This window comes from Zonotrichia albicollis, chromosome W (genome assembly GCF_047830755.1).
Source record: "Zonotrichia albicollis isolate bZonAlb1 chromosome W, bZonAlb1.hap1, whole genome shotgun sequence".
NCBI classification, from domain to species: domain Eukaryota; kingdom Metazoa; phylum Chordata; class Aves; order Passeriformes; family Passerellidae; genus Zonotrichia; species Zonotrichia albicollis.
In genome coordinates, this window is record NC_133859.1 from 7,800,872 (window position 1) to 7,818,677 (window position 17,806).

At 39.0% G+C, this 17,806-nt stretch overlaps 2 protein-coding genes across 3 annotated transcripts in view; both read right to left on the minus strand.

Annotated features, from left to right (window-relative positions):
• LOC141726835 (sodium/hydrogen exchanger 9B2-like) overlaps window positions 1-6,548 on the minus strand; it is a 21,071-nt gene extending 14,523 nt beyond the window's left edge. Inside the window, exons 1-4 of the mRNA XM_074531937.1 lie at window positions 6,444-6,548; window positions 5,069-5,252; window positions 3,587-3,757; window positions 792-937 (exon numbers count right to left, since the gene is read on the minus strand). Coding sequence (XP_074388038.1) covers window positions 792-937; window positions 3,587-3,757; window positions 5,069-5,252; window positions 6,444-6,533 — 591 coding nt within the window. The 5' untranslated portion in view covers window positions 6,534-6,548. The remainder of the gene's footprint in view (window positions 1-791; window positions 938-3,586; window positions 3,758-5,068; window positions 5,253-6,443) is intronic.
• Window positions 6,549-11,954: 5,406 nt separating this feature from the next.
• On the minus strand, window positions 11,955-17,469 carry LOC141726833 (dehydrogenase/reductase SDR family member 6-like). 2 transcript variants are annotated; one of them, XM_074531933.1, is made up of 7 exons: window positions 17,306-17,469; window positions 16,673-16,781; window positions 15,670-15,730; window positions 14,856-14,969; window positions 14,285-14,343; window positions 13,484-13,576; window positions 11,955-12,288 (listed from the first exon to the last, which is right to left on the minus strand). In XM_074531933.1, exons 1-7 carry the CDS (start codon window positions 17,437-17,439, stop codon window positions 12,235-12,237), a joined length of 624 nt encoding a protein of 207 aa, XP_074388034.1. In that variant the 5' UTR covers window positions 17,440-17,469; the 3' UTR covers window positions 11,955-12,234. The 2 variants fall into 2 exon arrangements, with proteins under 2 accessions (XP_074388034.1, XP_074388035.1); XM_074531934.1 differs by lacking the exons at window positions 11,955-12,288; window positions 14,285-14,343.
• Window positions 17,470-17,806: the final 337 nt, after the last annotated feature.

Here is a 17,806-nt window from a genome sequence, read left to right on the forward strand (position 1 = left end):
CCTTATTTTCCTAAATAACTGTAGCATTGGCAATTCTGTAGGTTTTCTTGGTTAAGAGAAATGAATTTAGATGTTCTAAACTACCCATACTTTATCTAAGTTTTATATAAACTCTGAGTGGTTCCTTCAAAAGGGAGGGGCCAGTAGGGCTTTATTTCAGCCAGCCCATTCTTAATAAGCAAAACCTTGCCTTCATCAATTGATGAAGTATCATGTTTCTCAGGGTGCAGAGACTACTTTTTGTTCACAGGACACGGGCTTCATTGTGATGAGAATCATTGTTTCAGTAGTGCAGCTGGATTCATCTTTGCAATTAACATATTTGCATTAAAATGGCAACGATTAAAAAAAAAAGTTAAAAAAGTTGCACAGGGTTTACACTTTTTTGGTTGGCTGGGATTTCAAAATCATTCTCTTTCAAGGACTGGGGATCCCTTGCATTGCTTCAAATTTTCAGTATAAACTAACAGGGAGTTGGTCAGGGAATGTATAAACTCTTCCTGACAGACCATGACAGTGCACACATCTTCAATAGGTTCTACTCACAAAATTCAGGAAATAAAAATAATAATAATTTTTTTTTCTTCAGTTTTTTTTATTGCTTGCCTAATGTACAAATTCAACTGCCAATATTACCATATAATTATACAACAGAAATTATGCTTTCTGTAATGATCTAATTTCCAGATGCTCCAAGAGCGAGCAGTTCGATATTTTTAATGGAACCAATTATTCAGGTTTTTTTGTTTGCTGTTGTATAGTCTGCCACACACAAATGGCTGGTGCCATACCTTTGGATCCAGGCCGAGTCCTGCTCGGGTCAAGATAATGGAAAGAGCGATGTTCCTCAGTGCTGCAGACCAGCGCAGGTTTATCAGGACAAAGTCACTGATGAATGGGGTATTTCGGATTAGGAAACCAGCAAACAAATAAACTCCTGTCAAATGATTTTTTATTACACGAGAAAAGCCTGTATAGCACTCTTTAAAACAGATAACCATATCATGTTATTATGAGAGAAAAAGAAATCATTTATATTCCAAATTATTAGCCATGTTTTAACAATCGGACCTGAGGCATGAGAAGAGATAAACACATTTAAAGCAGCAAAAGTGGCCTCAGAACCCAGCAGGTTATCAATTAATAAATCAGCTGATACACAGCTTTAGTCTGAGTCAAAAGAACTCAGCTTTGATTACAAGGTACAGGTCATACTTAGCATAAGCAAAGACACCTCTGCATTCTTAGAGATTTTTTTCTTGTTAGCTTATTTTAATACAAAAATAGGAAGATCATCTAATATCGTGTATTTATCTCAGAAGTTGGGAATTGTTAAAAATCCTCTTATGTGTAAGAAATGCAGGTAACACAGGAACCATTATGCTGCATTCACTAGGAAATATAATCTAAACCAGCTCATCATGGACTAATTTAAACATTTTCAAGGGCTCTGGCAATGAAACTCTTACACAAAGAGGGGACAAAAAAGGGAAAGGAAATCATAAACTTTGTTTTATCCTCTATTTGAGCTACTTGCAAGACACAACATTTTACAAATATTAGTAAAACTGTCAAAGCAGAGACTTCCTGCAAAGCTATTGAAGCCACAGCTCTGGAAGCACATGGAAAAGTACTGGAAAAGTTGACTTCAAATACGGATCTACAGAGGATTCATTGTGAGTCCTGATGACTCAAAGATACATTTTTGTAGCATAATTTTATATTAGTCATGTTTAGAAACAGGAAACTAAAAAACCCCAAAAAGTAAACAAATCACTGTGCTCAGGTTGGTCCAGCTCAGTGTGAGCCTTGACTGTGAACGTGATTTGTCCTGGGACACTAAACTTTCAGACACTGTTCTTTCCACCACATCTCGGAAAAAGAACAGTGTCATAATTAATCTGTGGTACCTCATGACAATTTTATGAGGCTGGCATTGTGATCACAAGCTGTTTGCAACATTTGCATGAGGTCCAAGTCACTGAAGCTACCCTGATCTGGGAATCTATTTAACAAAGCAAAAATCTCCACCCCAAAGGATATCTTAATTGATTTGCTTCATGGTTCCTGTTGCAGAAACCTCTCTGCAACATGCACCTAAAATTTATTATGTGGTTGTTTCAGTACCAATTTCATTCCTTTTTTCCTGAGAGACACTCACAATAAGGTGCTTAAGTGCTCAGCCAGCCACCTCACACTCTACTGGACCTAGCAAAAGTGGGTTATAGGCAGGTAAGAGCACATGGTTTGAATTCTTAATGTAAAACCAGAATATTCACAGACATTGTCTGTCTTGTCTTCTGAGTCATACATTTCTCCAGTTTTCCTCAAAGACCAGGGATGTGAACAATGAACTCTGTCCTAAACAACCCAAGAGACATGTGCTGTCATGCTGAAGTTTCTGCTGTCCAGTATTACCTGTCTGACAAGCAGTTTCACGCTCAACTCATAACTTTCAAATAGAGATGTAATTAAAAAACTCCCAAGCAAGCAGAACCCAAATGGTCAGAAATACTTTTATTTGTTTAAGAGGTGTGCTTACTTAGAAAGGGCAGACTCCCTGCATGTGACATTCCATGTTCAAACTGCAGGCATGCATGCCATACGCAAAACCTCCCTCCCTCTCATTTGAATTTCTTTCCTCTGGTGAAACTAAACAGCACAAGAGTGCACAGCTGCCTGGACAGAGCCATGTGAGGAGCTCCTGTGTGAGGCACAGCACCAGCCCTGCAGGCTACAGAGCCAAACCTGGCCCACCCTGCCAAGCAGTTTTACTGTCTGTCAGCAGCTTTAGTCATTAATGCACTAAACACAGCAAGGGGACAGCATACAGCTGGGGAGAAGAACCTGGAGCTTCATTTCCAGCTCCACTGACATCACAGCACTTCAAAATATTGTACTCATCTAAGAGGATAAAACCTCCTCTAGGAAAGAAACCAGAAAAGATTCTAAAGATGTCAGCATTAACATTATTTTAATCTTCCACTTCTATTTTGTAGTTCTATGTAAGATAAAATAGGATGTTGATGTGGAAAAAAACCTTATGATTGAATCAGTATAACTCTCTGCAGAAGAATTATTCCTTGTTGTGAATTTATTTTCTTAGGTTTCAATTATCTTGAGATAAAGGAAGGAGAAGAAAGAAATCCTTTGTACCACCAGTAGCAGGGAATTGCTGTAATGTTTTCTTTGGAAAACATTTTCATTGTGTGAGATACTAAAGAAACAGCTCAGCAATAATTTTGCAAAGAGATTACTGTAAAATGATGTCTGGATTAAGATTCTTGTTTGGTATTATTAATCCCAAATTTTAAGTAACTGTGACAGAATGGTCTGAAGGACGATAAACTGAGTCTGCAGGCAAACGGTTCTCTGACCCACAAAGAATGAAGAAGAGAGCCTTGACTAATTTCAATTCCAGTCTGGGGAATTTTGCACCTTTTCAGAGAGGACCAGAAAAAGTAATTTGGAAAAGCTACAGATTTTCAATGGGACACAGTTTATTTGTTCCCAATCCAAACACATCTACCCATACAGATACTACTTGACAACACAAAATATGCAGGAAGAAGGAAGGATCTCTTACCCAGAAGAGCAGGGAGAGGGGGTAGTGTTCCTATCTTAATGAATCCAAAAATTTTACCTCCGATGACAGCAAAGAAGTAAAGAAACAGAATTCCAAAGAGATTTCCACCTGGGAGACACTCAGCCCCAGTAATGGACCAAACCACAGCCCAAACCAGAACCACAAATGCAACTGGAACAAAACAAAAAATAATTAACAGTTAATAATCTCTTAGCAACAAATTTGCTGTTAGGTCACATTTGTTTTGCTATTGAAGAAAAACGTTAGCCATGACTTTTAGAAATGAAATTATTTACCTTAAAAATTAATTTAATCATAACAATGCAGGTAATCTTTGATGGTCCCCAAACTGATGTTCTGATTTTATAGATGCTAAAATATTTTAAAATTGGTAACATGAACATCAATAAATAAATTTAGTGAGCCTTTGTCTGCTGTGAAAAGCACTTCACAGGTTCCAAACTTGAAGCAAAGACTTTCACTAACTTATCTTGCATTTGCTTATCTTCCTTCAGCTACTTCAGAACCACAGTAAAATCTACTGTTCAACAGCCTGGCTGTATCTTCAAGCTGATGAATGCAGCTCCAGTCTAATTTTTAAAATAATTGAAGAATCATTTTTTGGCTCAATGTGTTTGTGCAATACATTGTTATCCCTGGGAAAAAAATTGTGAAGAGGGTCATCTCTCTGGACCTCTGGAGTAAAACACTTTCCTTGATACAGCAATCAAACCAGAATAATACAGAGGGGGAAAAATCCTGAAAAATATTATGAGAACAGTGTGTGAAAATATTATAAGATATGTGAAAAAATTATGCTCTTTCAAGGTTCACAAATCTGTTCCAACAGTTGCCCAACAAGAACAGGCATGCAGACATATAAAACAGGAGACTGAAGGAGAAGAAAAAAATGTGTTGAATAAATGTCCTGCATTTTCAAACTGGAGTTTTCTTAATCTTACTTGAGAGTGACAGGGGGAAAAGGAAGACCAGTAGATTTCCAAACGTAAAAGCTTAAGAATTCCAAGTGGCTGTGGAAGCAATCAAGGACACATGAAATGTCTTTTGTTAGGAAAAATCTCAAATAATTAGCTAGCCAGGCATCTCTTTTGAGAGTTTTCAGTTTAGTACAAATTGTAAATAAAATAGAACAGTTTGCCTTTGCAAGCCTGTAGTACTAAGGACAAACTATCAAGACAAAAATTAGGAGGTCTTTCTTTTGATAAAAATAGTTTGCAGTGCAAAATATACCTACCATAGTAAACATATGAGACCGGAGAAACAAAAACTGTACATTCAAACATTTGTTTCATCTTTTTTTTCCCCTCTGGCTCAAACATTCAAACAATGGTGTGATAAGTAAAACACAGCTATTTCCATTCATTATTTTCAAGGACAGTGGACAGATATCATCCCATTCAGAGAAACAAGTACTTCTTTCACCACTTCTTGTTTCAATTAAACTCTGTGTCTCTTACCTACCATTTGTCACTGTCTGGGCCAGTAAACCCTGAGGAGGACAAGCAAATATTTGCCTCCATGTTCTTGCAGGTATTGAAGACTCTGCTGTTGGCTCTGGAGGTTGCTGAGTGCAGTGGTCTGAGAGAGCAGTTTCTTCTGCTTGTGCATTCCCATCAGTACCTTTGGCACCTGCTGTTGGTTCCTGCTGAAGGCAAACAAGGAGACTCCCTCAGAAGTGGCACTGTGTTTATTTGAAGTGGTGTGCACCACCTCAAGTCTGCTGAGATGCACTGGATCCACACTGGCTACAGGCAACCACATTAACTGAACAATCACTACAGGAATGCCCAGCTTTGATGTAATTCTGGCATTTTGGCCCTGTGTTTGTTTTTCTGCATTGCACCAAGAACTGGATGTGAGAAATTGCAGGAAATTTGCCTTTTTATCTGCACCTGACAGGGCTCCTGTCCCAACAGATATGGCACCTGTGCAGTAACAATATTTGCATATTTGATGAAGAAGCAATAATAGCAAGCCAGGCTCAGCTTGTCTTGTGTACACAACTAAACATTTATTAATATTTTCTACAATTTGTTCATGTTCTGCTTCCAGACTGGATTTCACAATAGAATTAGTGATTAGCATCATTCCAGTGAGATGGTACTTTTACTATAACTCCTTAATAATTACTGTTGCAAAGTCTTGAACCAAAATAACAAAACAAAGATGACAGAAACAGCACAGCTGGCCAGCACAAGCTTTACTTACATGATCCATTGCTGGAAGTCTCAGGCTGGTAAGTCAAAGTAAAGATGGAGAAATACTGTAACTGCGAGTCATTCCCTTGGAGCTGTTCTCTTATACTGGTACATCCACTTATCCATATTCATAACCAAAGGACTTTTTGACCATTTTTGGATATGTCTCACTTAATTTTAACATTATTTTTGACAAGTTAATCATCTGCCTTCCTGTATGATTATTCATGTCAGCATATTGTCATACTGTAGACATGGAATTCTGCTTATAATGTGGTTTGGCCCTTCTCCAGTATAGTTCCACATTTCTGATTATTTTTCTGTTTCTTCCCTCTCTCTCTCTCTCTCTCTCTCTCTGTGTATATATATATATATATATATATTTTTTTTTTCCTTACTCAGTGTCATGACTGGAACACAGATCCCATGAGCGTTCAGAATGGAGTGACTTGTTTAACCCATGATTCTGTGATCACCATGTGCATAAAGATGTGCCATACAGACATCTATATGAGATACACTCAATACTACATGCTTACTTTTAAGTGCCTTTTAGATTAAGAATTTTATTCTTAAAAAGGGGAAAAAAGGAGAGTTCTCTCTGACTAGAATAATATTTTGGGATCTTAGTTAATTACCTCACTTTGCTCATGCATGGGAATCATGCCATTTCTGTCACATACTGATGGTTCAGAATCTTCACTGTCATGTACATCTTCCCTTACCATTGTTGCAAACCCAGAGAAAGATATAAGGGGGAAAAAGTTACAGAGAAGCAAATAGTTTTCCAAATGGATGACTTCTCAGTGATGTCTTTTCCCACAAACCATGTAGAAAAATCCTCTCAGCCCATAAAATTTCAAGTTTAATGATTTTTGTGTCCCTCTGTATGCTGTACCTAAGAACAAAGGACAGAAACTAACTGAATAACTGTATTAAGCGTAGAAATTCAAGCACCAAAAAAAAAAAAATCTGAGTTTTAGAATCACAACTATCTGTACTAACCTCTTAATTTCTTCTTAAAACATCAGCTGTAATCTTTCTCCATTTGTGCCTCCTTTCAGCACATATTAAATGTTATTTGCTGTCAGTACCACTTAGCAGGACCATTAGTCCTGAGAGCGTCACAGGTCCTGTGTACATGTCAGTGCAAGTGACCATTGAATGAAGTTAGAACAACTATAGTTTCTAAAACTCTAAGAGGTTTCTAAGGCTTCAGGAGGGGACACTTCCCCCCTAACTTAAGCTTGACTGATCCAGGTTGATTTTCAGACCAATTTTAACAACATGTTTTCTCTAGATGCTACTAGTTACAAACACATTGACTGAGTATCTAATAAAGAGAAGATGCCTGTTTGAATAAAGATCAGGACTTTTCACAGCTGGCAGCCTAATTAAACATGGTTCTTTTTTTACTGATTATATCCCATGGAGTTACTTCTCAGAGTGAGAAGTAAGATCCAGGTCATTGGTGGATAGTTACCATTGTATTTGCTCAACTCTAACTGGTCCACTACTTTTCCCACAGATTCTAACAAGAAATATGGCAGTGCACTGTTTTGCATGTCAGATATTTTTTGGTGCATGTGTTTACTGTAGTTTCACAAGTGTGAGCCATCAAGGGGGCAGGCATATATCTGGAGGCAAGACTTGATAGTGTTCTCTCTTACATCAAAGGTTGGCACATATTCTCCATCAGCTACATCTCTTTCAAGTCTTTTACACTGCTCTGGCCATATAAAACATCAGTGAAGTTAAGCCAGAACTTCTGAGCCAAGAAACGCCTTCCTTGCTAGATAGTTCGAAGTAAGTCAGAGCTGATTCTCACAATTATCAAGCCTCAAGTTTAAAAGGAAATATTTGATATTTGGGAAGGGCGGATACCATAAAGAAAAGGGCCATTTTAACACCTATAAGGTGTTGTTTGAGCTGTTCTGATATGAAACTGGCCTGAGGCATGACCAAGTCACAGCACAATACAGAGCTATAGGCAAACACTTTCAGTGTGCTATAAGTTAATAGTTTTACTTTTTCCCCTCTTTCCTATTTAAAGATAAAGTGCTTATTTACTCAATTTTCAGTACTTTTCTGTATTTTTAATTAATACTTGCAGAACCAAATAGTTGTGGTTTTAGGATTTTAGGCTTTTTTAATGACATTGGTGATACTTTTGATTTGGTTTTTTTATCCTTTCATTGGGACTGGGAATCCACAAATGCCAATCCTCCTGACTGGAACAGAAAATACCAGCAACCTACCAGTGCCTCCCTCCTTCCCTTCACCGACCACTTTCGCAGGGTGGTTTTCTGTACTTAATTTTGCACTTGGTTTGTGTGCAAGCAAAGAACACAAGGATATCGTTCTCCATCCAGCTCTGCACAGGCAACATCCCAGATCAGTCACATAGCTGTTGACACAAAATTAATTAATACTTCTAAGAGTTAATTGATTAATTAATACTTCTGAGAAGGGCAAATCCACCTCGCCACAGCTTCAGCTCCAGAAAGTGCTGTTCCCAGCAGCGTGTGGGACAGACAAAATGGACTAAGCAGGGATATTGAATGTTCTGTTTAACAGGAATGGTTTCAGGGAGTGAATGATGAATCTGAATCGGACAGTGCTGTCTTTATATGGTTTGTGGCAGGTCTTCACCCTGTTGACAGAATCAAGAACCTACCTCCAAGAACTGTCCTTTGGATCAACAGGACCAAAGTGAGTAGTTACTGTACTTATGCCAGCATGGGTCTTTGGGAAGCTCACAGATTTTGGGTGTTTTGGGGGGGGGGGGGGGGGGGGGGGTGTTTATTTGGTTTTTCAATTCCACCTTCTGTGCCAACAAAAATCAGTGATTGAGAAATCATTGAGAGGAATTTATATCTCAGGGTTAAGGCCTATCCCATGGAAACCAGCCAGCAGCAGACCTATTTTAGTACCTCCCTGTAAAATACACTTTTCTCGTATGGAAAGCAGAAAGGTTTGCACTAGATCCACTCATTCCAGTTGTTTTTGAATGGTAGAGGGAGAGCTGGTTGACAGGGACAGCACATGCACGCCTACAGCATGAGCTCTCGGTGACTGTCAGTGCTCTGCTTTGCACACAGCAGGTACAGAAAGCCATGCACACGAAATCCCGCAAACCCCACGGCAGCAACTGGCACTCAGAATAAACAACGATTAAAACACCCAAACCATCATTATCTACAAAAAGGCGCCAAGTAGACGCGGGAGCAGCGTCCTGCCGGCCAAGCCCGCTCTCCGCTCGCACCCCCGCTCACCCCTCCTGCTGCAGGGATGGGCTGCAGCGAGAGCGGGGGGCGCAGCACTCACAGCACTCACCTGCGGCACGGCGGGGCCTCAGCTCCCCTCAGCCTCTGCCGGCGCGGCCCCAGCGGGGACAGCCCCGCTGCTCGGCTCCGGCTCCTCCTCCCCCGCTGCTAATGCTGCTGCTGGCGCAACAGGCCCTCCTCCACCGCCACAGCTCCGCCAGGCCAGAGGCTGCAGCTGGGGATGCCCCCAAGGGCTGCCCGCAGGCCTTGCTGAGTGGTCACCGCGGGAAAGGCGGCAGCGGACGGGCCACGGTGCGAGCTGTCAGGTTGGCGAGAGCGATGGGACCGGTCCTGAGTCCATCCAAGGCACTGGGTAGCCATCAGGGCACCCAGGAGGAAGATTTTTGTCTCTTTTGTAGCCAGTCCCCCTTTGTAGCCAGTCCCCCATGAAATTCACTGCATCTGCTACACACGAAAAAGGCTTTCTGTGCTGCCTTTCCCATGGCTGTGGGAAGATGCAGAGAGAAGCTACACACCGTCCTTTAACCAGACTTCAGCACTGGAGAGGTTGGAGATGAGGTGCAAGGAAAGGGTAAGGAGCTGTTGCTGATTCTGCTCTGGGTGCACACAGACAAAATGCACTGGGGCAGGGAGGAGATTTAAAAGAAAAAACCCACCCAACCAACCAATCCCCAAAACCACCCCAAACAAACACAACTTGCATATTTATGTTGTTCCCATCCCGGCATTTTGACTTCTTTAAGCAAGTTCATCCATGCCATTTGTAAGTGCACATGAGGTAACGAGATGTTCTCTCAGACCTGAGATGTTCTCTCAGACCTTCTCTTTTTCTCAACCCTAAATTTGCAAGCTGCACTCAGTCCATGTGAAAGCAGAGTCAAATGCCACATGTTGCTAGTTTGCTCCTGGTATCATAACACAGAACTAAGCTGACTACAAATCCAAGAGAAAAAGAAAGCATTTTTTGATCAGATTAAATTTTCCAGAAGGACTCAGAATTAGGGAAGTCTGTTTCTCCCGCCCTCACAAGAGAAAAGTTTGACCTAGAATCTGAAAAGTCAAAACTCTTTATATTATCACTAGGGTGGAAGGAAAACAAAGAGAATTACCCAGTTCCATTAAAAACATACCAGGGAATTAGGTCATGAGAGCATTAAGAAGCATTTTCCTTTAATAATTCCTGCAAGTCTGCTGAAAAACCTCATGACATTGGAACACATTTCAGAGTTGCAACTGTTAACACCTCCATGAAAAGAACTGCTAATAAGGCAAGAGGCAGCAAGCTCTGCTGATTTATACTTTTCTGGTCCACCAGAGTTTTGGCCTACCACGAAAAAAACTCTTTTGTGCCTTTTAGTGCAATTTAAAGGCAAGTGGTACTTATTTTCTTGCAAAGTACTTGGACAACAACAGCAGCAGCAGCAGCCATTTTTGAGCTACAATTTTAAGTGAGTTTAGAAACATCAAGTAAGGATGGTCAATGTGCAATAAGTATAATGAATTTTCTCTCCTATTCTTAATTATATTTTCAGAATACACAGTACACGTCCCCTGTGTTACTGCAAAGGGGAAATTCTCTTTTCAAGGTAAGCCTTATGCACCTACTACAAAAGGACTTAGGCCTTCATATTAAACTCTGAAACCATTGAAATTGTGTCCTGCCAGCCTTAATTTTTTATATTTTGTGTTTATGTCAGTGAACATTTTTGGAGCCATTTTGGTTTTGTGCCCCAACTTGATCCTGCTTGGCTGCCAGGGTCACTTGATTGAAATATTAGATTCTCTAAAACCCCATAAACAAACTACAGAAGGTCAGAATGCTCCAACCATGATTGAAGGTAAATGTTAAGCCCATAATGAGCCCAGTGAAGGCAATATTCATAATATTTTTCTCATCAGTAAAATCTAGATTTACATACAATAATTTTAAAATAAGAGGCAAGATTTTAACTAGACGTGTTTCATTATCTTTGAAGTCAAGTAATTTATATTAATGTTTCAGCTGATATTGAAAAGCTTAAGCAATGATTTTATAAACATGGCAGTTGTTGTTACAGAAACACACAAACAACATTGTACATTTTTCCTGTGCTTTGATTATTGATGAATCATATTAAGTAGCATTTAGTCCTTAATTGCTCCCTCACATATATATGTATATAATATATGTGAAGATATGTATTAAATTACATAGAGTTGCATTTATGAACTAGATAAATGTTAAAGGTAACCTGACAGTCAGACCATGTAATTCATGTTGGTTTTAAGCAGTATGTTAGCAAAACAAATGCTTTGTGAATTCAGGTTATTCATTGCCTTAGATCTCTGGGACAGGACCCATGTTGTTTCCCAGAGTATGAAACTTGACAATAATAGGTTTCTATTTCATGAATCAAAGCTACTATGTGCTACCACAATAAAAACATCAGCACATACTCTTGTAGAAACAGTCCTATTCAGAGAAATTTTGCCTTGTGCTTTAGTGTGAGCTCTATTGGTACTTGAGAATAAGGCATAGAGCACCAAAGTGCAGTACCTAGCAACAGATTTTACAGAATTTGTCCAATATTAGTACATTAGTACTTTAGTACATTTTGGAGACAAATATATTGGCTCTATCTAGAGTGGTAAAATCCACTCCTTTTGCTTTTGTGCTTCAAGTCAAGCATATTCATGAAAATCCACCCATATATTTAAGAATACTCCTCTCACATATACCCCCATCCATACCTGCTAGAGTACTGCCCTTGCATAGTTGTTCTTATGGGTATTGATTGTGAGTATTTAATTTCCAAATACCTAGTAAGGTGAGACTAAATATAATAGTTAATTCCTTTCACTCAGATTTTGCTTAAAACACAACTCAGGTTTTGTAACTTGAATAGTATTTTTGGCCTCCTGAAATCTTAAACATTAAACTGCTGTTCTTTCATGTTTTTGGAGCTGCCATAAATTGAAGCCACATGAAGTATGTTTTACTCCACTATTTCTCTATTTAAGGAAAAGTTAATCAGTAAGATCAATCTAGAAATACCAAATTTGTTTGGAAAGACATCACATGCATGATCTCAATCTTTGCAAGAAACACCATCCTCATTTTTTGCCCATCATAGCATGAATTTCCATTTGCAGGTAGAGTCAATCACAAGCTCCATCCTCCATCGATGATTAGCTCATTACCAGTCACATAGGCAGACTGAAATTACATAAAATAAACAATGATTTCAAGTAATTTTTCATGGCTATTAATTACAGGGAAACACTTTCTTTAAATTAAAAAATATGCTTTATTTTTATACACTTTTTTTGTTTTACAAAAATACCTGAGTAAGTAATATAATATCTAAATAGAAACAAACAGAAATTGAGGCCTTTTACTTAATTCAAGGAAATGTGGCAAAAGTATAACTAGAGTCATTAAGATGAGAATGCATCCTGGGAGCGCAAATTTAAAAAAGCTAGACTTTAGATATCTTACCTGCAGGAGTAAATACCTCACACTGTGATGTTATTAGGTCTGTTCAGCTGAGCAGAATCTGATCAGGTCAGCCAATAATTATAATGGGACCTAACTAAAAACTTAGATTATATAGATAGTGGGGTAAGCAACTGAACTGTTGACATTCTTCCTTATGTCACTGCTGAAACATTCTGAATATATTGAAAAAATGGAATTCTGTTTACACACCATTGAAAACCCTGTGAGCAGACTGGAAAAATTATTAGCATTATGGAAATACTAAACCCAAGATGAAATTGAGAAACAGACTACTGACAGATAGCAACATTAATACTGAACTAAATCCACTGAAGTATTTTGACATGGACATTAGGACTGCTGGACATGTCCAGACAAATCCAGTCCAGTTTCTAGTCTCAGTAAAATCACAGCAGTTGAAATAACACTGGTGTGTGCTCATTAGTGTTGGTGCTGTTTGCAGTGGTCATCTGGAGTCTGGTGTGTAACAGCCACAGTGGGTCTGTTGTTTTCCTTATGCTGGGATGGCAGAATCACCCTGGGCATTAGCTAAAATCTCCAGCAGCTCTACTAATTCTACCTCCTTAAAACATGATCTAGCCATGGTGCAAGCTTGGTAAAGCTGACAAGCACATTTTGTTCACCATTCAGGATGACCTGGGGTCAGTCAGTTTGCTCAGGTGACATGCAATCACCAGGCTATGGCACCAAATACATAATGCCTTGCAATCACTGTCAACATTCAGAACACCTTTTGTATTGCAGGATGAACTCAGTACAAGAACATAGTTTGGTTTTAATTTTTATTATAATCCAGCTCAAAGAGAATCATCCTGAAACAAATACCCTTTTTACTGGGAATAACAAAGTAGTATGGGATTCTGTGACAGGACATTTCATTGTCTATACTTACTTCATCAGAGGCCAGGTACACACAGAGATGGGCCACTTCTTCCGCAGTAGCCATCCTGCCAGTCTTCTGTCTGGCCAGAAAGTCCTTCAGTGCCTGGATATGCAAGAGCATTTGGGATATCAAAAATAAAAACCCAATTATTTTTACCTACTGACATCTACAAAGCAGTATTGGAAACAGGCTTCTAGTCATAACTTCCTTTAGGGCACTATGTAGGGAATTAAAGCTGGAAAAACATAAAATCAACAGGGATATGAATTTCAGGTTGAAAAACATAAGGAGACTTTTAGAAAGCAGCTAAATCTCTGATTCTAGAATAAAGCCAACATAAAATCCTTCTTCCTTTGGTGGCAGATATTCCCATGTCCTTCAAATGAGAACTTAGCATTATCTAATAATGATGGTTAAGCATCCCAAATAATGTGGAAATGCATAGGCCAGAATCCTCTGTCTGTGCTGTTTTTGCACTTCCTTGTGGCTGACACATGCCACAATAGAAAATTTCCTCTTCTTTTGCACTGGATACTGTAACCAACACTTGAAGTTGCTTCCCTGGATGAGAGCCCCTGTGCATTCACTAACAATATTGTCCTTCTGAGGCTTCAGTTCTGGTCTGGCTGTAAGGCTTCTGTCTCAAGTTCAAGCTGACCACACTTTCAAAGGAGACAGCAATGTTAAGTTATCCACAATACTCTGAAATTGAGGACATTCTTGAATATGGGCAGAAGTGCAACTATATATTCCTTTTTAAAAGAGTTAAACATATATACATGTGACCAAGCTAATAAATTGCTTTCTCACCTGTTCCGGGTTAGGCCGGGCTTGGATTCTTTCCTGTAAAGATGGTGTGTCAACAGTTCCTAAGCAAAATTTTAAATTCAGTGTTAAAAATCAACTGCATCAGCAATCACAACAAAAGTCTATTTGTTCTATTTGTATGTCTTAACACCTATGTTTAACTTTGCAATATAATTCAGGAGAAAGACTACAAAGCCACCAACTGAGCACAGAGTTTTAAATTTCTGTAGAAGGCAAGAGGTTTGAGAATTAGTTTCAATATTTTTTGTATGGTTAAACAATGGTCAGACTGTTAGCTAGCTCTTGCTTGCTTCTAACTTCTGAGACTGCATCTTTGAAAAGAACCATTCAATTACTGTGTAATGTATGTGTAAAGTGCAGATACTAGCTTAATCAGACTAAACATCCAGTTTAACCACAGAACAACAACTTTTCTATATTAAGCCTTTCAAGCCTGCCCCTGCTGGTAACTTCAGTTACCACTTCCAAGTCTATTCTTTGTTAAAAAAAGTCAGACTCAATCTGGCCTTCTAGCATCTGCTCCTGGATCACAGGATAACGTAAGAACACTTACCAGGACACACGCAGTTGCATCTGATGCCTTGCTCAATGAAATCAGCAGCCACAGCCTTTGTCAGCCCAATAACTGCTGCCTTTGAGGTACTGTAGGCACACCTGTTCACAACTCCTAACACAAGGTCCATGTCAAGGCAGCACAGAAAGAGAGTTTTAAAGGAAAAAAAGAGCCAAGATTGTTCAATATACACCTGCTTTCTGGACTCCAGATTTCCTGTAGCAGCTGTAGCCTCTCCATAAGGGCAGGCTAGCTGGAATGCCAACTGCCAGAATTCTACTCAGGTATACACCAGAGGAAAGCACACAATCTTTCAACAGTGCAAGCTTGGGGAATTGTCTAGAAAATGTAACAAGCAAAGATTTAGGAACAGTAGAAATCCATCTGTTAGTCAGGATCAGGCTTCTTTTGAAAGCATAGTTACAGCACTTATGTAATTGTCATTTCTTTATTATATCTCTGAAGAACATATCTACCAAGATATCACTGGAAGTAATACCTTTTTAGTTAATACATACTGGTAAAAAGAATGCTACAAAATATTAAAAAAGCTCAGAGGTAAGGATCTTGATGTGTCTACAATTTTCTATATGTCTCCTTGCATTTATGTTTGAGTTGAATGTGTTCCCTTTTTTTCCCCTAACTGATCCCTCCACAGCATTTAGAAATAGCTTTGAATTTAGAATGTCCTCTAAGTTCAAGGTGGCACAATATTTATATTGTATATCCATCACCTTTATTTATACAAGGAATTCTATATAAATTTACACATTTATATAAGGATTTACGTAAGGAACTCTAGCAAGCTACTGACCTTTGATGCTGGATGCCACAGAAGACATGTTTATAATATTTCCAGATTTCTGTTTAAGCATCTGCAAAGAGAGTACTTATGTCACTCAAATGCAAACTGTTTTGTCATCTGCAGGTTCAGCAAAACAGCCCACAGCAACACACAGAACAGCCCTACTTGATACACAGGGCAGTAAAGCTCAGTTGGCATGGGTAGGTGCCATTGACTGAAGCAGTAAAGCAGAGTCTGAAATTCTCCCTCAGTTCCCCTGAGCCATGTCAGGATTGAACACTATGCCAGGAAAGAATTTTTTCCTAGGTTGCCACCTCTCAGTCATTGCCCTCTGTCACGAGAGGAAGTTACACCACACAGACATCTGCCCATCCCATCTACCAATGCAGCAACTCACTGATCTCACTCAAACTCTTCTTGTTTTGGAGAAGACTAAAGCACAACACTCTAGCATCTATGAATTGTAATTTTCTTCAAGTTACGACCTTTTTAGGCATCCTAAAATCTGATATGCCTGACGTTCTTAAAAACCCCCAAACTTTGAAAATTAAGTTCAGCTAAGAAAAAAACCACCCCCAAACAAACTAAAAATCAAACCAACCAAGCAAAAAGAACTGGAAGAATACTGAAAATAGTATTTGTCATCCAGTCATAGTCACAACTTTCAAATCTGGCCTTTGCATTTATGGGAATGCAAACACCTTATTCAGTCCACAAAGTTTTGTAGACCCAAACCTAGTGATTATGGAAAAACCAAGAAGCATCTTGGAGCTGCTGTGCTCTAATCAGTATCTCTGAATTTTTTCACAAGATAGTCTCCAGAGCTGTACAAAATTCATATTAATATAGACGATTTATTAATACTTTGTAGCAGTGGTATTGTGCAGCTGTGTGCTGTAGTAGAATACATTAGCACATGTATTTTGTACACTGCCACAGTGGCAGCAACTCTGATCTGTCACACTTTAAACAAGGCAGCAGAGACTGAAAGTCATGGGCAGCCAAGCCTTGCCTTGGGGAGGAATGTCTTGATCATCAGGTACATGCTGCGAACATTGAGGTTCATCGTGAAGTCCCAGTCTTGCTCCTCACACTCCAGAATGGTTCCATGATGAACAAACCTAGAATGAGTGCATGAAGTGGATTACTGTCTGTGGCTTACATTTCTGTGACTCTTTTTCCACTGCTGCTTTGTAGCAATTAACTTTTCCAATCTTTAAAGAGAGCTCCTTTGAAGAATGCAAGCAGCAGTGTATTTCTTCTGGTAAACATCAAGGACACAAAGCAGACTCAATATGTGCAACAAAATGATTGGCAACAGAAGAACCAAAAAAAAAAAAAGAAAGAAAAAAAGCACTGGCAGACTGTCAGGCTTTTTGTTCACTGTTGTGCTGGAAGGGCCAAAGCCATCAGTACAGGGTACCCATAGAGTGAGGAAAACACAAGTTCCAGAGCTGTTCTGTCTTGGCCTGGGTTATGTGGCTGTGCAAAAAAAGTTCTGTTTTGATGGAAATACATGGAGGTTTCTATTAAGAGTATAAAATCCATTAAAACATAACAAATAAAATGCATTGAAGTAATAGAAAGTAGTTCTGGGGGACAGGGAAAACTGGAAAAACAGTAGTAGCAAAGAGATTCTGGTTACCCTGCAATGTTACAGAGGACATCAATCTTTTCAATCTCCTTGGCCAGATTTTCTATCTGCTCCTTTTTGGTGACATCCAGAACCCGTATCTGAATGCCTAGAAAAAACACAGCATTTGCTTCAATGTATTTCATTGAGGATTAGCTGAGTGTTTTTCTGATGTGCTGAGGGTAGCACTTAAAATTCAATTCACTCAATGATTAAGTTAGTGCAGCAGATTAAGTTAATCTGGGACAGCATATGATGCTATTTCAAATTTCAGGAGAGAATGAAAATTATCAACTGTTTTAATTGTTATACAGCATGACAAGCAGATGAGCTAGCTTAACTTACTATAAAAACATTCCAAATAAGTTTGAATTGCACTATAGTCTCACACAGAAGAATTAGAGAACTTATAAAATCATAATAAACTTTCACACTCATTATCATAGAATAACACCTGGAACTAGTTACATGTGACTTCCAGTCTCACTACATGCCACATTCTCATGTGTAGTT